General features: G+C 41.2%; 1 protein-coding gene across 1 annotated transcript in view; it reads right to left on the bottom strand.

Moving 5' to 3' along the window:
- Window positions 1-97: 97 nt before the first annotated feature.
- tfr2 (transferrin receptor 2) overlaps window positions 98-23,051 on the bottom strand; it is a 71,813-nt gene continuing 48,859 nt past the window's right edge. The window contains 7 exon segments of the mRNA XM_031832694.1: window positions 98-2,925; window positions 4,311-4,451; window positions 9,265-9,492; window positions 11,595-11,679; window positions 12,869-12,939; window positions 13,174-13,241; window positions 19,305-19,368. Of these exon segments, the coding sequence (XP_031688554.1) occupies window positions 2,683-2,925; window positions 4,311-4,451; window positions 9,265-9,492; window positions 11,595-11,679; window positions 12,869-12,939; window positions 13,174-13,241; window positions 19,305-19,368 (900 nt within the window). The 3' untranslated portion in view covers window positions 98-2,682.

Raw genomic sequence — 23,051 nt, 5'->3', positions numbered from 1 at the left:
GTTTTATGATGTATTTTTATGCCTGTGTGGGAAGTTAGTGAAGGAGAGGAGGAGAGGAGGAGAGGAGGAGAGGAGGCCAGACACAGACACAGGGTGGTTATGATCCAAGAAGACAATACTTTATTGGGACAAAGTAGCATAACACAGTCCTCAACAACACTGGCTAGGCAGTGACCTGTGATGTCACAAACAAGGAGGTCAGGGTTCTAAGGTCATTCTCAGAGAAAGGGAGGCATCAGCAAAATAATACCCAGGCTCCATTGAACAAATCAGGTCACCTGGCTTGACCTCTCACCTTCACCATTTAAGCCCCACTCCCGGGTTTGTGACATGAGGGTTGATTGATAGCAGATACTGCTGTTTGATTGGAGGAGAGTACTGTACATGGGAGTCACTGATAATCACTGTTATTGGAGGTTGTTACTAACCCTAAGGGCTGATCTAGAACCAGATCACCCTGCACCACTCTAAGCCTGACCACCAGGCAGAGAGAGTACAACTGATCCTAGGTCAGTGTCTATAGAAGTAACAGGATCCTACAGGGTGAGTCCCAACGGTACCCTATTCCATATAGAGTGCACTACACTCATTACCAGGGTGTCATATAGTGCACTATAAAGGCAATAGGGAGCCATTTGGGGATCAGCCATGGAGGAGCAACCAGGTCGTCATGGAGAGGAAATACTAAAGAATCACACAGATTAACGCTCACGAGCAATCCCACATAACACCCTGTACACTATATATAGAACACTAGACAGGTCTAGAGCCCTATAGTATACTAGACTATAGCCCTATGTAGTACACTAGACTGTAATAGAGCCATATGCAGTAGACTGGACTAGAGCCCTATGCAGTAGACTGGAATAGAGCACTATGCAGTAGACTGGAATAGAGCTCTATGCAGTAGACTGGAATAGAGCACTATGCAGTAGACTGGAATAGAGTCCTATGCAGTAGACTGGAATAGAGCCCTGTGCAATAGACTGGAATAGAGCCCTATAGTATACTAGACTAGAGCCCTATGCAGTAGACTGGAATAGAGCACTATGCAGGAGACTGGAATAGAGCCCTATGCAGTAGACTGGAATAGAGCCCTATGCAGTATACTGAAATAGAGATCTATGCAGTAGACTGGAATAGAGCCCTATGCAGTAGACTGGAATAGAGCTCTATGCAGTAGATTGGACTAGAGCCCTATGCAGTATACTGGAATAGAGCTCTATGCAGTAGACTGGAATAGAGCCCTATGCAGTAGACTGGACTTGAGCCCTATGCAGTAGACTGGACTAGAGCCCTATGCAGTAGGCTGGACTAGAGACCTATGCAGTAGACTGGACTAGAGCCCTATGCAGTAAACTGGAATAGAGCCCTATGCAGTAGACTGGAATAGAGCCCTATGCAGTAGACTGGACTAGAGACCTATGCAGTAGACTGGACTAGAGCCCTATGCAGTAGACTGGAATAGAGCCCTATGCAGTAGACTGGAATAGAGCCCTATGCAGTAGACCTAAATAGAGCTCTATGCAGTAGACTGGAATAGAGCTCTATGCAGTAGACTGGAATAGAGCCCTATAGTATACTAGACTAGAGCCCTATAGTATACTAGACTAGAGACCTATGCAGTAGACTGGACTAGAGCCCTATAGTATACTAAACTAGAGCCCTATGCAGTAGATTGGACTAGAGCCCTATGCAGTAGACTGGAATAGAGCCCTATGCAGTAGACTGGACTACAGCCCTATGCAGTAGACTGGAATAGAGCACTATGAAGTAGACTGGAATAGAGCCCTATGCAGTAGACTGGAATATAGCCCTATAGTATACTAGACTAGAGCCCTATGCAGTAGACTGGAATAGAGCCCTATGCAGTATACTGGAATAGAGCCCTATAGTATACTAGACTAGAGCCCTATAGTATACTAGACTAGAGCCCTATGCAGTAGACTGGACTAGAGCCCTATAGTATACTAGACTAGAGCCCTATGCAGTAGATTGGACTAGAGCCCTATGCAGTAGACTGGAATAGAGCCCTATGCAGTAGACTGGAATAGAGCCCTATGCAGTAGACTGGAATAGAGCTCTATGCATTAGACTGGAATAGAGCCCTATGCAGTAGACTGGACTAGAGCCCTATGCAGTAGACTGGAATAGAGCACTATGAAGTAGACTGAAACTAGAGCCCTATGCAGTAGACTGGAATAGAGCCCTATGCAGTAGACTGGACTAGAGCCCTATGCAGTAGACTGGAATAGAGCACTATGAAGTAGACTGGACTAGAGCCCTATGCAGTAGACTGGAATAGAGCCCTATGCAGTAGACTGGAATAGAGCCCTATAGTATACTAGACTAGAGCCCTATGCAGTAGACTGGAATAGAGCCCTATGCAGTAGACTACATAATGAACAGTGTGCCATTTGAGACTCATCTTCAGATTAATTAGACACACCCCCTCAGAGAAGAGAGAGAAGTGTCTGTCTGCCTACACCAGAAATACTGACAGGACAGAGAGGTGTCTGTCTGCCTACACCAGAAATACTGTCAGGACAGAGAGGTGTCTGTCTGCCTACACCAGAAATACTGACAGGACAGAGAGGTGAGATAGAGTTTGTATAGTGTGAGTGTAATGTGTGTGTGTGTGTATAGTGTGTGTGTGTGTATGCATCTCTACATGTGTTTATGTTAGAAGACATTGTCTATGTTCCAAATGTCTCCACTCAGAGCGTTGGCGGCTCCCTGCAGTGTCCAGGTGAACAGGGCTAGTTGCCGTCGGAAAAGAGCCTCGTTGAAGCGCCTGGGGTCGGAGGTCAGTAGAGAAAGGTGTTCGGTGAGAGCACTCAGAGTGTGTTCCCCCCGACCGTGCAAAACGTGACGGAACGGAGTCTCAACCACAGACACGTACTGGGACAGGAAGTAATACTCTACCTGTAGAGACACGTTACACACATTACATACTGTATATATACACACACATTATATATATATTATATAAAAACACACATTATCTGAGGAAGTCAAATACAGTGTAGACATTGTTCATGTTGGAAATGACTGTTTCCAGCTACAACAGTCATTTACAACATTAACAATGTCTACACTCTATTTCTGATCAATTTGATGTTATTTTAATGGACAAAAAAAAGTGCTTTTCTTTCAAAAACAAGGATATTTGTAAGTGACCCCAAACTTTTGGACGGTAGTATGTATGAACACACACACATGACATATATACAAACACACAATATATATATATATATATACTTTATATACTTATATATATACTTTTATATACTTATATATATACTTTTATATACTTATATATATACTTTATATACTTATATATATACTTTTATATACTTATATATATACTTTTATATACTTATATATATACTTTTATATACTTATATATATACTTTATATACTTATATATATACTTTTATATACTTATATATACTTTTATATACTTATATATATACTTTTATATACTTATATATATACTTTTATATACTTATATATATACTTTTATATACTTATATATATACTTTTATATACTTATATATATACTTTTATATACTTATATATATACTTTTATATACTTATATATATACTTTTATATACTTATATATATACTTTTATATACTTATATATATACTTTTATATACTTATATATATACTTTATATACTTATATATACTTTATATACTTATATATATACTTTATATACTTATATATATACTTTTATATACTTATATATATACTTTTATATACTTATATATATACTTTTATATACTTATATATATATACACATAACCATTATCTATCTATATATATAAACCTTCACACACATTACATATTTACAGTACCAGTCAAAAGTTAGGACACACCTACTCGTTCCAGGGTTTGTCTTTATTTCTACTATGTTCTACATTGTAGAATAATAGTGAAGACATCAAACTATGACACATATGGAATCATGTAGTAACTGAAACAGTATTAAATATATTGGAGACTCTTCAAAGTAGCCACCCTTTGCCTTGATGACAATTTTGCACACTCTTGGCATTCTCTCAACCAGCTTCATGAGGAATGGTTTTCCTACAGTCTTGAAGGAGTTCCCACATATGCTGAGCACTTGTTGGCTGCTTTTCCTTCACTCTGCGGTACAACTCATCCCAAACCATCTCAATTGTATAAAATAAAGAAAAACCCTTAAATGAGTAGGTATGTCCAAACTTTTGACTGGTATACACAGACCACCAGACAGACAGAGAATCAGACAGACAGAGACAGACACAGCTATCCCCTACCTACCCTCATCATGCGTGTGTTGTAGATACGTGTCATAGTCTCGTCCTGTACATCAGAGTTCAGTATGGCCTCCTGCAGGGTCTCAGCTGCTCTGCTGTAGTCTCCTCTAGCACTGAACACCCACTGAGGAGAGAGACCACGAGCCTGGAGGGAGAGGGAGTAGTGTTAGACTAATAGCCCTCCTTAGCCATCCCGCTTGGGGAGTGTCCCTCGGTGGTGGAGTGTCCCTCGGTGGGGGAGTGTCCCTCGGTGGGGGAGTGTCCCTCGGTGGGGGAGTGTCCCTCGGTGGGGGACTGTCCCTCCAAAACAGAGCAACTAGTATAGGGACAGATAAATAACCCTATGGAATGGGACATCACTAGTGTAGGGACAGATTAATAACCTTATGTAATGGGACATCACTAGTGTAGTTAGAGATAAATAACCCTATGGAATGGGGCATCACTAGTGTAGTTAGAGATAAATAACCCTATGTAATGGGATATCACTAGTGTAGAGACAGATTAATAACCCTATGGAATGGGACATCACTAGTGTAGGGACAGATTAATAACCCTATGGAATGGGACAGCACTAGTGTAGTTAGAGATAAATAACCCTATGGAATGGGACATCACTAGTGTAGGGACAGATAAATAACCCTATGGAATGGGACATCACTAGTGTAGGGACAGATAAATAATCCTATGGAATGGGACAGCACTAGTGTAGTTAGAGATAAATAACCCTATGGAATGGGACATCACTAGTGTATTTAGAGATTAATAACCCTATGGAATGGGACATCACTAGTGTAGTTAGAGATAAATAACCCTATGGAATGGGACATCACTAGTGTAGGGACAGATTAATAACACTATGGAATGGGACATCACTAGTGTAGGGACAGATTAATAACCCTATGGAATGGGACATCACTAGTGTAGTGACAGATTAATAACCCTATGGAATGGGACATCACTAGTGTAGGGACAGATTAATAACCCTATGGAATGGGACATCACTAGTGTAGTTAGAGAAAAATAACCATATGGAATGGGACATCACTAGTGTAGGGACAGATTAATAACCCTATGGAATGGGACATCACTAGTGTAGGGACAGATTAATAACCCTATGGAATGGGACATCACTAGTGTAGAGACAGATTAATAACCCTATGGAATGGGACATCACTAGTGTAGTTAGAGATAAATAACCCTATGGAATGGGACATCACTAGTGTAGTGACAGAAAAATAACCATATGGAATGGGAAATCACTAGTGTAGGGACAGATAAATAACCCTATGGAATGGGACATCACTAGTGTAGTGACAGATAAATAACCCTATGGAATGGGACATCACTAGTGTAGGGACAGATTAATAACCCTATGGAATGGGACATCACTAGTGTAGTTGAAGATAAATAACCCTATGGAATGGGGCATCACTCGTGTAGGGACAGATAAATAATCCTATGGAATGGGACAGCACTAGTGTAGTTAGAGATAAATAACCCTATGGAATGGGACATCACTAGTGTATTTAGAGATTAATAACCCTATGGAATGGGACATCACTAGTGTAGTTAGAGATAAATAACCCTATGGAATGGGACATCACTAGTGTAGTTAGAGATAAATAACCCTTTGGAATGGGACATCACTAGTGTAGAGACAGATTAATAACCCTATGGAATGGGACATCACTAGTGTAGTTAGAGATAAATAACCCTATGGAATGGGACATCACTAGTGTAGGGACAGATAAATAACCCTATGGAATGGGACATCACTAGTGTAGGGACAGATAAATAACCCTATGGAATGGGACATCACTAGTGTAGGGACAGATTAATAACCCTATGGAATGGGACATCACTAGTGTAGGGACAGATAAATAACCCTATGGAATGGGATATCACTAGTGTAGTGACAGATAAATAACCCTATGGAATGGGACATCACTAGTGTAGTTAGAGATAAATAACCCTATGGAATGGGACATCACTAGTGTAGTTAGAGATAAATAACCCTTTGGAATGGGACATCACTAGTGTAGTTAGAGATAAATAACCCTATGGAATGGGACATCACTAGTGTAGGGACAGATTAATAACCCTATGGAATGGGACATCACTAGTGTAGGGAGAGATTAATAACCCTATGGAATGGGACATCACTAGTGTAGAGACAGATTAATAACCCTATGGAATGGGACATCACTAGTGTAGGGAGAGATTAATAACCCTATGGAATGGGACATCACTAGTGTAGGGAGAGATTAATAACCCTATGGAATGGGACATCACTAGTGTAGGAACAGATTAAGAACCCTATGGAATGGGACATCACTAGTGTAGTTAGAGATAAATAACCCTATGGAATGGGACATCACTAGTGTAGTTAGAGATAAATAACCCTATGGAATGTGACATCACTAGTGTAGTTAGAGATAAATAACCCTATGGAATGGGACATCACTAGTGTAGTTAGAGATAAATAACCCTATGGAATGGGACATCACTAGTGTAGGGACAGATTAATAACCCTATGGAATGGGACATCACTAGTGTAGAGACAGATTAATAACCCTATGGAATGGGACATCACTAGTGTAGAGACAGATTAATAACCCTATGGAATGGGACATCACTAGTGTAGGGACAGATAAATAACCCTATGGAATGGGACATCACTAGTGTAGAGACAGATTAATAACCCTATGTAATGTGATATCACTAGTGTAGGGACAGATAAATAACCCTATGGAATGGGACATCACTAGTGTAGTTAGAGATAAATAACCCTTTGGAATGGGACATCACTAGTGTAGTTAGAGATAAATAACCCTATGGAATAGGACATCACTAGTGTAGGGACAGATTAATAACCCTATGGAATGGGACATCACTAGTGTAGGGAGAGATTAATAACCCTATGGAATGGGACATCACTAGTGTAGGGAGAGATTAATAACCCTATGGAATGGGACATCACTAGTGTAGGGACAGATTAATAACCCTATGGAATGGGACATCACTAGTGTAGGGAGAGATTAATAACCCTATGGAATGGGACATCACTTGTGCACATCAGAAACTGCCAGCTGATACCACACAATTAATTGACAACGAGCCTTGTGTTTTTCACAATGCCTGTACATGTTGTCAGTAACATCTTTCATTATATTTGTCATGCAACAACATACTCTATTTTTGTTATAGTGTATTTATTGGAACTTTCTCCGAATATTAGAACAAAATAATACAAATATATATACATAAAGCCTGTTTACGAACAAACAGACATGAATTAAACACAAAAACTCCGTTTCAATTAATTAATTACGTCCAACACATGGAACGTACAGTGTAATCCTGAGTAAATCCTTGCAGCCAAATGGCTGATAAATCAGGTTCTAGATCATTTAGATAAGGTTCCCACACTTTGTAGAACTGATCTGTTTTAGAATGTAATGTACATGTCAGATATTTCAATAAATAAATTCATAAAAAATCCTATAATGTGATTTTCTGGATTTGTTTTTCTCATTTTGCCTGTCATAGTTTAAGTGTACCTATGATGAAAATTACAGGCCTCTCTTATCTTTTTAAGTGGGAGAACTTGCACAATTGGTGGCTGACTAAATGAAGTGTACCTATGATGAAAATTACAGGCCTCTCTCATCAAATAAAAAAATGTATTTAGTCAGCCACCAATTGTGTAAGCAGCTTGGTTTGAAGAAATCAACTGTTGGAGCAATTATTTGGAAATGGAAGACATACAAGACCACTGATAATCTCCCTCGATCTGGGGCTCCAAGCAAGATCTCACCCCATGGGATCAAAATGATCACAAGAACGGTGAGCAAAAATCTGAGAACCACACAGGGGGACCTAGTGAATGACCTGCAGAGAGCTGGGACCAAAGTAACAAAGCCTACCGTCAGTAACACACTACGCCGCCAAGGACTCAAATCCTGCAGTGCCAGACGTGTCCCCCTGCTTAAGCCAGTACATGTCCAGGTCCGTCTGAAGTTTGCTAGAGAGCATTTGGATGATCCAGAAGAAGATTGGGAGAATGTCATATGGTCAGATGAAACCAAAATATAACTTTTTGGTAAAAACTCAACTCGTCGTGTTTGGAGGACAAAGAATGCTGAGTTGCATCCAAAGAACACCATACCTACTGTGAAGCATGGGGCATCATGCTTTGGGGCTGTTTTTCTGCAAAGGGACCAGGGTGACTGATCCGTGTAAAGAATGAATGGGGCCATGTATCATGAGATTTTGAGTGAAAACCTCCTTCCATCAGCAAGGGCATTGAAGATGAAATGTATGTGGCTGGGTCTTTCAGCATGACAATGATCCCAAACACACTGCCCGGGCAATGAAGGAGTGGCTCCGTAAGAAACATTTCAAGGTCCTGGAGTGGCCTAGCCAGTCTCCAGATCTCAACCCCATAGAAAATCTTTGGAGGGAGTTGAAAGTCTGTGTTGCCCAGCAACAGCCCCAAAACATCAATGCTCTAGAGGAGATCTGCATGGAGGAATGGGCCAAAATACCAGCAACAGTGTGTGAAAACCTTGTGAAGACTTACAGAAAACGTTTGACCTCTGTCATTGCCAACAAAGGGTATATAACAAAGTATTGAGATAAACTCTTGTTATTGACCAAATACTTATTTTCCACCATAATTAGCAAATAAATTCATAAAAAATCCTACAATGTGATTTTCTGGATTTTTTTTCTAATTTTGTCTGTCATAGGTGAATTACAGGCCTCTCTCATCTTTTTAAGTGGGAGAACTTGCACAATTTGCCCCACTGTATGTGTGCTAAACATTTTCCTTAAATGCCTGAAGTGAGACCACGAGCCCGGAGGGAGACCACGAGCCTGGAGGGAGACCACGAACCTGGAGGGAGGAGGGAGACCACGAGCCCGGAGGGAGGAGAGGGTTAGTGTGTTCATACCTGTAGCTCGACAGAGTGCTTGTTGAGCTGGGCGCTGAACTGCAGTGCAGTATGGGAGTAGGTAGTGATGCGTAGAGGCAGGATGTGGTCGTGAGCCAATCGCAGCACCATCAGACCAACCAGCTCTCCTAGGCTCCGCCCTACGACCCCCAGACGACCCCCCAGGACTTCCTGGAGTCGCCCGGAGGTGTCCAATGGGGTGTTGACAAACGGGTAGGGGCGGGAGTCCTGAAGAGACACACACACACACACTATTTGAATCATCACTGAAACATTGTAGCATTCAAGAGAAAGACCCTAGAGAAAGAAAAGCATGCAGAAAGAGGAGTGAGTTTGGAGGAGATGTAGAGGGAGAGGTGAGATAAGAGGTAGAGGGAGAGGTGAGATAAGAGGTAGAGGGAGAGGTGAGATAAGAGGTAGAGGGAGAGGTGAGAGAAGAGATAGAGGGAGAGATGAGATAAGAGGTAGAGGGAGAGGTGAGAGAAGAGGTAGAGGGAGAGGTGAGAGAAGAGGTAGAGGGAGAGGTGAGAGAAGAGGTAGAGGGAGAGGTGAGAGAAGAGGTAGAGGGAGAGGTGAGAGAAGAGGTAGAGGGAGAGGTGAGATAAGAGGTAGAGAGAGAGGTGAGATGAGAGGTGGAGAGTGAGTTGAGTTTAGAGGAGAGGTAGAGAGAGAGGTGAGTTTAGAGGAGAGGTAGAGAGAGAAGTGAGAGGTAGAGAGAGAGGAGTTTAGAGGAGAGGTAGAGAGAGAGGTGAAAGGAGAGGTAGAGTGAGAGGAGAGATAGAGAGAGAGTTGAGTTTAGAGGAGAGGTAGAGAGAGAGGTGAGTTTAGAGGAGAGGTAGAGAGAGAGGTGAGTTTAGAGGAGAGGTAGAGAGAGAGGTGAGAGGAGAGATAGAGAGAGAGGTGAGGTGAGAGGTAGAGAGAGAGTTGAGTTTAGAGGAGAGGTAGAGAGAGAGGTGAGTTTAGAGGAGAGGTGAGAGGAGAGGTGAGAGGAGAGGTAAGAGGAGAGGAGAGGTAGAGAGATGAGAGGAGAGGTAGAGAGGTGAGAGGAGAGATGAGATAGAGAGGTGAGAGGAGAGGTAGAGAGGTGAGAGGAGAGGTAGAGAGAGGTGAGAGGAGAGGTAGAGAGAGAGGTGAGAGGAGAGGTAGAGAGAGAGGTGAGAGGAGAGGTAGAGAGAGGTGAGAGGAGAGGTAGAGAGAGAGGTGAGAGGAGAGGTAGAGAGAGAGGTGAGAGGAGGATAGAGAGGTGAGAGGAGAGAGAGAGATGTGAGAGTAGAGGTAGAGAGAGAGGTGAGTTTAGAGGAAAGATAGAGAGAGAGAGGTGAGAGGAGAGGTAGAAAGAGGTGAGAGGAGAGGTAGAGAGAGAGGTGAGAGGAGAGGTAGAGAGAGAGGTGAGAGGAGAGGTAGAGAGAGGTGAGAGGAGAGGTAGAGAGAGAGGTGAGAGGAGAGGTAGAGAGAGAGGTGAGTTTAGAGGAGAGGTAGAGAGAGAGGTGAGAGGAGAGGTAGAGAGAGAGGTGAGAGGAGAGGTAGAGAGAGGTGAGAGGAGAGGTAGAGAGTGAGGTGAGAGGAGAGGTAGAGAGATGAGAGGAGAGGTAGAGAGAGAGGTGAGTTTAGAGGAGAGGTAGAGAGAGAGGTGAGAGGAGAGGAGAGGTAGAGAGAGAGGTGAGTTTAGAGGAGAGGTAGAGAGAGATGTGTTTAGAGGAAATATAGAGAAAGAGGTGCGAGGAGAGGTAGAGAGAGAGTTGAGAGGAGAGGTATAGAGGTGAGAGGAGAGGTAGAGAGGTGAGAGGAGAGGTAGAGAGAGAGGTGAGAGGAGAGGTAGAGAGGTGAGAGGAGAGGTAGAGAGGTGAGAGGAGAGGTAAAGAGAGAGGTGAGAGGAGAGGTAGAGAGGTGAGAGGAGAGGTAGAGAGAGAGGTGAGAGGAGAGGTAGAGAGATGAGAGGAGAGGTAGAGAGAGAGTTGAGAGGAGAGGTAGAGAGAGAGTTGAGAGGAGAGGTATAGAGGTGAGAGGAGAGGTAGAGAGGTGAGAGGAGAGGTATAGAGGTGAGAGGAGAGGTAGAGAGGTGAGAGGAGAGGTATAGAGGTGAGAGGAGAGGTAGAGAGATGAGAGGAGAGGTAGAGAGATGAGAGGAGAGGTAGAGAGAGAGTTGAGAGGAGAGGTATAGAGGTGAGAGGAGAGGTATAGAGGTGAGAGGAGAGGTATAGAGGTGAGAGGAGAGGTAGAGAGATGAGAGGAGAGAAAGAGAGAGAGTTGAGAGGAGAGGTATAGAGGTGAGAGGAGAGGTAGAGAGGTGAGAGGAGAGGTAGAGAGATAGGTGAGAGGAAGGGTTGTACCTCATTGAAGCGTATCTCCATAGCAGGAACTCCTCCAAAGGCTGTGAAACTATATGCCCCGCTGTTCAAGTACAATGGCTTAATACTGGATGAGAGAGAGAAACAGAGTTAGTATCACCTATACACCCCACTGTTCAGATATGATGGCTTAATACTAGAGGAGAGGGGGAGGGAGAGAGAGAGGGGAGGAGAGAGGGGGAGGGAGAGAGAGAGAGGAGGAGAGAGGGGGAGGGAGAGAGAGAGGGGAGGAGAGAGGGGGAGGGAGAGAGAGAGGAGGAGAGAGGGGGAGGGAGAGAGAGAGGGGAGGAGAGAGGGGGAGGGAGAGAGAGAGAGGAGGAGAGAGGGGAGGAGAGAGGGGGAGGAGAGACGGGGAGGGGGAGAGGGGGAGGAAGAGAGAGAGGGGAGGAGAGAGGGGGAGGGAGAGAAGAGAGGGGAGGAGAGAGGGGGAGGGAGAGAAGAGAGGGGAGGAGAGAGGGGAGGAGAGAGAGAGGGGAGGAGAGAGGGGGAGGGAGAGAGAGAGGGGGATGGAGAGAGGGGGAGGGAGAGAGAGAGGGGAGGAGAGAGGGGGAGGGAGAGTGAGAGAGGAGGGAGAGAAGAGAGGGGAGGAGAGAGGGGAGGAGAGAGGGGGAGGGAGAGAGAGAGAGGAGGAGAGAGGGGGAGGGGAGGAGAGAGGGGGAGGGAGAGAGAGAGAGGGGAGGAGAGAGGGGGAGGGAGAGAAGAGAGGGGAGGAGAGAGGGGGAGGGAGAAAGAGAGGGGAGGAGAGAGGGGGACGGAGAGAAGAGAGGGGAGGAGAGAGGAGGGAGAGAAAAGAGGGGAGGAGAGAGGGGGAGGGGGAGAGAGAGGGGAGGAGAGAGGGGGAGGGAGAGAGAGAGGGGAGGAGAGAGGGGGAGGGAGAGAGAGAGGGGAGGAGAGAGGGGGAGGGAGAGAAGAGAGGGGAGGAGAGAGGGGGAGGGAGAGAAAAGAGGGGAGGAGAGAGGGGGAGGGAGAGAGAGAGGGGAGGAGAGAGGGGGAGGGAGAGAGAGAGGGGAGGAGAGAGGGGGAGGGAGAGAAAAGAGGGGAGGAGAGAGGGGGAGGGAGAGAGAGAGGGGAGGAGAGAGGGGGAGGGAGAGAAGAGAGGGGAGGAGAGAGGGGGAGGGAGAGAAAAGAGGGGAGGAGAGAGGGGGAGGGAGAGAGAGAGGGGAGGAGAGAGGGGGAGGGAGAGAGACAGAGAGAAATAGAAAGTCCGTATGTTAAAGACAAGGAAGAATTGAAAGTAAAAGATAAGAGTTACCCACATCTTCCAGCTGCCCCCCTCTTTCTCTGCCTGGCTGTAGATGGTCTGGCCTGTGTGTTTAGGATGCTCCACCTGTGTGTGTGTGTGTGTGTGTGTGTGTGTGTGTGTGTGTGTGTGTGTGTGTGTGTGTGTGTGTGTGTGTGTGTGTGTGTGTGTGTGTGTGTGTGTGTGTGTGTGTGTGTGTGTGTGTGTGTGTGTACGTACGTATGTATACACACACAGACATTATACATGATTCACACTGTACATATGATAAACACACAAAGGTAGAGTATATTTAGTAGAATATAGACAATGGAAAGTTACCTGTTTGATGGCTGATTCTATTAGATCGAGCAGTAGAGGACTAGTGTAGGCCGACAGGTTATCATCACCTGAGACAACAACACAGATTCTCATTATATGAAATTGACATCGGATGTATTTATCATATATATTTAACATCATCTATATTCAACATTGGGGCGGCAGTGTAGCCTAGTGGTTAGAGCGTTGGGCTAGTAACCGGAAGGTTGCAAGTTCAAATCCCTGAGCTGACAAGGTACAATCTGTCGTTCTGCCCCTGAACAGGCAGTTAACCCACTGTTCCTAGGCCGTCCTTAACTGACTTGCCTAGTTAAATAAAGGTAGAAAAAATTTAATCTATATTCAAAATCATATCTATTTATTATCATATACTGTATATTTATCAACATCTATATTCAACATCTATTTTCATCAAATATATTCAACATCGATATTCAACATTATATGTAATTAACATCAGATGTATTTATCATATATATTTAACATATATATTTATTATCATATATATTTAACATATATATTTATTATCATAAATATTTAACATCATATATATTTAACATCATATATATTTATTATCATATATATTTAACATATATATTTATTATCATAAATATTTAACATCATATATATTTATTATCATATATATTTAACATCATATATATTTATTATCATATATATTTAACATCATATATATTTATGATCATATATATTTAACATCATATATATTTATTATCATATATATTTAACATCATATATATTTATGATCATATATATTTAACATCATATATATTTATTAACATATATATTTAACATCATATATATTTATTATCATATATATTTAACATCATATATATTTATTAACATATATATTTAACATCATATATATTTATTAACATATATATTTAACATCATATATATTTAACATCATATATATTTATTATCATATATATTTAACATCATATATATTTATTATCATATATATTTAACATCATATATATGTATTATCATATACAGTGGGGACAACAAGTATTTGATACACTGCCGATTTTGCAGGTTTTCCTACTTACAAATCATGTAGAGGTCTGTAATTTTTTATCATAGGTACACTTCAACTGTGAGAGACGGAATCTAAAACAATAAAATCCAGAAAATCACATTGTATGATTTTTAAGTAATTAATTTGCATTTTACTGCATGACATAAGTATTTGATACATCAGAAAAGCAGAACTTAATATTTGGTACAGAAATCTATGTTTGCAATTATAGAGATCATACGTTTCCTGTAGTTCTTGACCAGGTTTGCACGCACTGCAGCAGGGATTTTGACCCACTCCTCCATACAGACCTTCTCCAGACCCTTCAGGTTTCGGGGCTGTCACTGGGCAATACAGACTTTCAGCTCCCTCCAAAGATTTTCTATTGGGTTCAGGTCTGGAGACTGGCTAGGCCACTCCAGGACCTGGTGATGCTTCTTACGGAGCCACTCCTTAGTTGCCCTTGCTGTGTGTTTCGGGTCATTGTCATGCTGGAAGACCCAGCCACGACCCATCTTCAATGCTCTTACTGAGGGAAGGAGGTTGTTGGCCAAGATCTCGCGATACATGGCCCCATCCATCCTCCCCTCAATACGATGCAGTCATCCTGTCCCCTTTGCAGAAAAGCATCCCCAAAGAATGATGTTTCCACCTCCATGCTTCACGGTTGGGATGTTGTTCTTGGGGTTGTACTCATCCTTCTTCTTCCTCCAAACACGGCGAATGGAGTTTAGATGAAAAAGCTCTATTTTCGTCTCATCAGAAAACATGACCTTCTCCCCATTCCTCCATCGTGATCGACCAGATGGTCATTGGGAAACTTCAGACGGGCCTGGACATGCGCTGGCTTGATCAGGGGGACCTTGCGTGCGCTGCAGGATTTTAATCCATGACGGCGTAGTGTGTTACTAATGGTTTTCTTTGAGACTGTGGTCTCAGCTCTCTTCAGGTCATTGACCAGGTCCTGCCGTGTAGTTCTGGGCTGATCCCTCCCTCATGATCATTGATGCCCCACGAGGTGAGATCTTGCATGGAGCCCCAGACCGAGGGTGATTGAACTTCTTCCATTTTCTAATAATTGCGCCAACAGTTGTTGCCTTCTCACCAAGCTGCTTGCCTATTGTCCTGTAGCCCATCCCAGCCTTGTGCAGGTCTACAATTGTATCCCTGATGTCCTTACACAGCTCTCTGGTCTAGGCCATTGTGGAGAGGTTGGAGTCTGTTTGATTGAGTGTGTGGACAGGTGTCTTTTATACAGGTAACAAGTTCAAACAGGTGCAGTTAATACAGGTAATGAGTGGAGAACAGGAGGGCTTCTTAAAGAAAAACTAACAGGTCTGTGAGAACCGGAATTCTTACTGGTTGGTAGGTGATCAAATACTTATGTCATGCAATAAAATGCAAATTAGTTACTTACTTTTTCTCTCACAGTTGAAGTGTACCTATGATTAAAAGAATTACAGACCTCTACATGCTTTGTAAGTAGGAAAACCTGCAAAATCGGCAGTGTATCAAATACTTGTTCTCCCCACTGTATATTTAACATCATATATATTTATTATCATATATATTTAACATCATATATATTTATTATCATATATATTTAACATATATATTTATTATCATATATATTTAACATCATATATATTTATTATCATATATATTTAACATATATATTTAACATCATATATATTTAACATCATATATATTTATTATCATATATATTTAACATATATATTTATTATCATATATATTTAACATCATATATATTTATTATCATATATATTTAACATCATATATATTTATTATCATATATATTTAACATCATATATATTTATTATCATATATATTTAACATCATATATATTTATTATCATATATATTTAACATCATATATATTTATTATCATATATATTTAACATCATATATATTTATTATCATATATATTTAACATCATATATATTTATTATCATATATATTTAACATCATATATATGTATTATCATATATATTTAACAAAATATTTTTTCTAATTCTATATTCAACATTATATGTATTCAACAAAATATATATTTATTATCATATGTATTTATCATACATATTTTAAAATATATATATTTATTATTATACGTATTTAACATACATATTTTAAAATATATATATTTATTATTATACATATTTAACATCATAAAAATGTAACGTCATACAGTGCATTCAGAAAGTATTCAGACAGATTTTGTTACATAACAGCCTTATTCTAAAATAGATGAATTCGTTTTTTCTGCTCATCCATCTACACACCATACCCCATAATATATATATTTTTTAATGGTTTTCGAAATTGTAGCAAATTTGTATATATAAAATATAAAAAACTGAAATATAACATTTACCTAAGTTTTCAGAACCTTTACCCAGTGCTTTGTTGAAGCACCTTTGGCAGCGATTACAACCATGAGCCCAGACTTGAATCTGATCGAACATCTCTGGAGAGACCTGAAAATAGCTGTGCAGCAACGCTCCCCATCCAACCTGACAGAGCTTGAGAGGATCTGCAGAGAAGAATGGGAGAAACTCCCCAAATACAGGTGTGCCAAGCTTGTAGTGTTATACCCAAGAAGACTGGAGGCTGTAATCGCTGCCGAAGGTGCTTCAACATAGTACTGAAAGGGGGTCTGAATACTTATGTAAAAGTGATATTTCAATGTTGTTGTTTTTTTATAAATTTATTTTTATTGTGATGTCATTATGGGGTATTGTGATGTCATTATGGGGTATTGTGATGTCATTATGGGGTATTGTGGTGTCATATATTTAACATGGTATATATTTAACATCAGATATTTAACATGGTATATATTTAACATCAGATATTTAACATGGTATATATTTAACATGGTATATATTTAACATGGTATATATTTAACATGGTATATATTTAACATCAGATATTTAACATCAGATATTTAACATGGTATATATTTAATATCAGATATTTAACATGGTATATATTTAACATCAGATATTTAACATGGTATATATTTAACATGGTATATATTTAACATGGTATATATTTAACATGGTATATATTTAACATGGTATATATTTAACATGGTATATATTTAACATCAGATATTTAACATGGTATATATTTAACATGGTATATATTTAACATCAGATATTTAACATGGTATATATTTAACATGGTATATATTTAACATCAGATATTTAACATGGTATATATTTAACATGGTATATATTTAACATGGTATATATTTAACATGGTATATATTTAACATGGTATATATTTAACACGGTATATATTTAACATGGTATATATTTAACATGGTATATATTTAACATGGTATATATTTAACACGGTATATATTTAACATGGTATATATTTAACATGGTATATATTTAACATGGTATATATTTAACACGGTATATATTTGACATGGTATATATTTAACATGGTATATATTTAACATCGTATATACTAAACAAAAATATAAACGCAACAATTTGACTGAGTTACAGTTCACATGTGGCGACGCCTCTGGGCTTTTGATCTGACATGTCAACTGTATGTCCATATATAGACAGGTCCCGAGTGGCACAGCGGTCTAAGGTACCGCATCTCAGTGCTATGTGGGGGCTCCCGAGTGGCACAGCGGTCTCAGGTACTGCATCTCAGTGCTATGTGGGGGGGCTCCAGAGTGGAGCAGGGGTCTAAGGTACTGCATCTCAGTGCTATGTGGGGGGCTCCCGAGTGGCGCAGCGGTCTCAGGTACTGCATCTCAGTGCTATGTGGGGGCTCCCGAGTGGCACAGCGGTCTAAGGTACCGCATCTCAGTGCTAGAGGCGTCACTGCAGAGCCTGGTTCGATTCCAGGCTGTATCACAAACGGCCGCGATTGGGAGTTCCATAGCGCAGCACACAATGGGCCCTGTGTTGTCCGGGTTTGGCCAGGGTAGGCCGTCATTGTAAATGGGAATTTGTTCTTAACTGCCTAGTTAAATGAAGGTTAAAAAGAAATAAGCAAATCAGTCAATTGAAATAAATTCATTAGGCCCGAATCTATGGATTTCACATGACTGGGCAGGGGCACATCCATAGGTGGGCCTGGGAGGGCATATGCCCACCCATTTGGGAGCTAGGCCCAGCCAATCAGAATTAGTTTTTCCCTATAAAATGGCTTTATTATAGACAGAAATGCCCCACCCCCTCAGACGATTCAGCAGGTGAAGAACCCAGATGTGGAGGTGGTTAAACGTAGTCTGCAGTTGGGAGGCCTGACATGATGACTCCTTGCTGTCCCCAGTCCACCTGGCCATGCTGCTGCTCCAGTTTCAACTTCCACCTGACTGTGCTGCTGCTCCAGTTTCAACTGTTCTGCCTTATTATTATTCGACCATGCTGGTCATTTATGAACATTTGAACATCTTGGCCATGTTCTGTTATAATCTCCACCCGGCACAGCCAGAAGAGGACTGGCCACCCCACATAGCCTGGTTCCTCTCTAGGTTTCTTCCTAGGTATTGGCCTTTCTAGGGAGTTTTTCCTAGCCACCGTGCTTCTACACCTGCATTGCTTGCTGTTTGGGGTTTTAGGCTGGGTTTCTGTACAGCACTTTGAGATATCAGCTGATGTACGAAGGGCTATATAAATAAATTTGATTTGATTTGAGGCCAGTTGGACACACTGCTAAATTCTCTAAAACGACATTGGAGGTGGCTTATGGTAGAGAAATTACAATTCAATGCTCTGGTGGACATTCCTGCAGACAGCATGCCAATTGCACGCTCCCTCAAAACAGGAGACATCTGTGGCATTGTGTTGTGTGAAAAAACTTCACATTTTAGAGTGGCCTTTTATTGTCCCCAGCACAAGGTGCACCTGTGTAAATAAATATGTGTAAAACATTTTAGAGAAATAAGCCTTTTGTGAATATGGAAACTTTCTGGGATGTTTTATTTCAGATCATGAAGCATGGGACCAACACTTTACATGTTGTGTTTATAGTGTTGTTCAGTGTATATTTCACATCATATGTTCAACATTGTAACAGTGTTATGCTGTGGCTCTTTGTTTTACCCATAACCGCCTGGTCCAGACTGAAGTACGCCACAGCCTTCAGGTGTAGCATGGACAGGTAACCCTGGCAACCATAGGAGAGGTAAGAGAGGTTCAGGATAATACATGGACAGACAGAGGTAGAGAAAGAACAATAGAGATATCGAGAGAGAGAGATATCGAGAGAGAGAGATATCGAGAGAGAGAGAGAGCGAGGAAGCGAGGAAGAGAGAGAGCAAGAGAAAGGGTGTGATAGAGGTAGAGAGAGAGAGAGAGAAAGAGAGATGGGGCTGGCCTCAATTAGTTGACTGGTCGATTGTTGTTGGTCGACCAAGATTGTTTTAGTCGAGCTGTAAGAAATATATAATTTTATATATATATATATATATATTATATATACAGAACCAGTCAAAAGTTTCGCCACACCTACTCATTTAAGGGTTTTTCTTTATTTTGACTATTTTCTGCCTTGTTGAAGTAGTGAAGACATATGGAATCATGTAGTAACCCAAAAAATGTTCAACAAATCAAACTATATTTTATATTTGAGATTCTCCAAAAGTAGCCACCCTTTTCCTTGATGACAACTTTGCACACTCTTGGCATTCTCTCAACCAGCTTCATGAGGTAGTCACCTGGAATGCATTTCAATTAACAGGTGTTTCTTCTTAAAAGTTAATTTGTGGAATTTCTTTCCTTCTTAATATGTTTGAGCCAATCAGTTGTGTTGTGACAAGGTAAGGGTGGTATACAGAAGATAGCCCTATTTGGTAAAAGACCAAGTCCATATTATAATAATATTTTGAAGATAAATACACAATGCAGAGGATGAGAGGACTAAAAACTAGAGTCCTAATGGTCAAAAGTGTATAAAATATAATAATGGTCAATAGGAAATTAGGAGTTGGGTTTCAGTTCAACATCTGTTAGAATCTGTGGAATGTCATTCCTGAACTCAGAGCGACGTGTGCTACATGGGCTATTCTGAAGTCCTTGCAGTACAACTTGGTCAATGGCCAAATAACAAGTATCCTGCCCCAGACTCAAAAGTCCAATGTTGGACTTTTGAGTCTGGGGCAGGATACTTGTTATTTGGCCATTGACCAAGTTGTACTGCAAGGACTTCAGAATAGTCAACCCAAGGCTAGGGTGAGGGGTTATAAATGGCATCCTGTTCCATTGTTCAGTGGGAGAATAGCTGAGGACAGGGGACTTCTGATTGGTCAACCCAAGGCTAGGGGGGGGGGGTTATAAATGGCATCCTGCTCCTTTGTTCAGTGGGAGAATAGCTGAGGACAGGGGACTTCTGATTGGTCAACCCAAGGCTAGGGGGGGGGGGGTTATAAATGGCATCCTGCTCCTTTGTTCAGTGGGAGAATAGCTGAGGACAGGGGACTTCTGATTGGTCAACCCAAGGCTAGGGGGGGGGGGGGGTTATAAATGGCATCCTGCTCCTTTGTTCAGTGGGAGAATAGCTGAGGACAGGGGAGACTAAACCTATTCTTCTTGCTTTGGAGTGTTATTGAATAATAACATACATTGCTAACAGCTCAACTAAGCAAAGAGAAATGACAGTCCATCATTACTTGAAGACAAGAACTTTGAAAGTTTCTTCAAGTGCAGTCACAAAAACCATCAAGCTCTATGATGAAACTGGCTCTCATGAGGACCTCCACAGGAAAGGAAGACTCAGTGTTACCTCCGCTGCAGAAGATAAGTTCATTAGTTACCAGCGTCAGAAATTGCAGCCCAAAGAAATGCTTCACAGAGTTCAAGTAACAGACACATCTCAACAGAGGAGACTGCGTGAATCAGGCCTTCATGGTCTAATTTCTGCAAACAAACCACTACTAAAGGACACCAATAAGAAGAAGAGACTTGCTTGGGCCAAGAATACAGGTGAATACAGTACCTAATACAGTACCTGAATACAGTACCTGAATACAGTACCTACCGACTCTCTCGGTAGGTACTGTGGTCTACAGCTTATCATGAGATACTCTACCTCAGGCGAGCAATGTGAGCAATAGGGGCGGCAGGTAGCCTAGTGGTTAGAGTGTAGGGGCGGCAGGTAGCCTAGTGGTTAGAGTGTAGGGGCGGCAGGTAGCCTAGTGGTTAGAGTGTAGGGGCGGCGGATAGCCTAGTGGTTAGAGCGTTGGACTAGTAACCGAAAGGTTGCAAGATAGAATCCCCGAGCTGACAAGGTAAAAATCTGTCATTCTGCCCCTGAACAAGGCAGTTAACCCACCGTTCCTAGGCTGTCATTGAACATTTTAATTTGTTCTTAAATAAAAAGGTACAAATAAAAAAAAATTTTTTAAATAGCTTGAGACTTCCTTAGATATCGTGCACCAGCTGTTATTTACTTCTCTCCCTTTCGATAACCACTCAGCATGAAAGGTAGAAATGTAATGTCTGATGCAGTGGAAAAGTCATAAAATAGGCCTACCTGATTACCTCTTATCGGTGCTTAACTTGGACTGAAATTAGGTTCCAGTACTCATGTTGGGTGCCAGGACTGTTTATATTTAGGTGCAGGAGCTCTACAATACTGTTGAGATAATATCCTATAAAGAGGAACAGGAGCTCTACAATACTGTTGAGATAATATCCTATAAAGAGGAACAGGAGCTCTACAATACTGTTGAGATAATATCCTATAAAGAGGAACAGGAGCTTCACAATACTGTTGAGATAATATCCTATAAAGAGGAACAGGAGCTCTACAATACTGTTGAGATAATATCCTATAAAGAGGAACAGGAGCTCTACAATACTGTTGAGATAATATCCTATAAAGAGGCACAGGAAGCTCCACAATACTGTTGAGATAATATCCTATAAAGAGGAACAGGAGCTCTACAATACTGTTGAGATAATATCCTATAAAGAGGAACAGGAGCTCTACAATACTGTTGAGATAATATCCTATAAAGAGGAACAGGAGCTCTACAATACTGTTGAGATAATATCCTATAAAGAGGCACAGGAAGCTCCACAATACTGTTGAGATAATATCCTATAAAGAGGAACAGGAGCTCTACAATACTGTTGAGATAATATCCTATAAAGAGGAACAGGAGCTCTACAATACTGTTGAGATAATATCCTATAAAGAGGAACAGGAGCTCTACAATACTGTTGAGATAATATCCTATAAAGAGGAACAGGAGCTCTACAATACTGTTGAGATAATATCCTATAAAGAGGAACAGGAGCTCTACAATACTGTTGAGATAATATCCTATAAAGAGGTACAGGAGCTCTACAATACTGTTGAGATAATATCCTATAAAGAGGAACAGGAGCTCTACAATACTGTTGAGATAATATCCTATAAAGAGGAACAGGAGCTCTACAATACTGTTGAGATAATATCCTATAAAGAGGAACAGGAGCTCTACAATACTGTTGAGATAATATCCTATAAAGAGGAACAGGAGCTCTACAATACTGTTGAGATAATATCCTATAAAGAGGAACAGGAGCTCTACAATACTGTTGAGATAATATCCTATAAAGAGGAACAGGACCTCAGGCAGTAGAACGTGTGAGGTGTCGGTACTCAGCTCCGGTGAGCTCCTGCTCAAGTCACTGCTTCTTATCCCTTCTGCAGTCTCCAGCTGTGTCTGTCCCGAGCTCACTGAGCAGGAAACTCTCAGGGCCCAGAATATTTTATACAATGTTGCAAGTTCTCTAGCTGCAAGCTTCAGGCCAGAACCAAAGTTAATAGTTGATACAATGTTTCCAGTTCGTTGCAGACAGGCC

The sequence above is a fragment of the Oncorhynchus kisutch genome, linkage group LG9 (genome assembly GCF_002021735.2).
Source record: "Oncorhynchus kisutch isolate 150728-3 linkage group LG9, Okis_V2, whole genome shotgun sequence".
Taxonomy (NCBI): domain Eukaryota; kingdom Metazoa; phylum Chordata; class Actinopteri; order Salmoniformes; family Salmonidae; genus Oncorhynchus; species Oncorhynchus kisutch.
The sequence above is the reverse complement of the archived record's forward strand: the minus strand, read 5'-3'. Positions and strand labels throughout refer to the sequence as shown.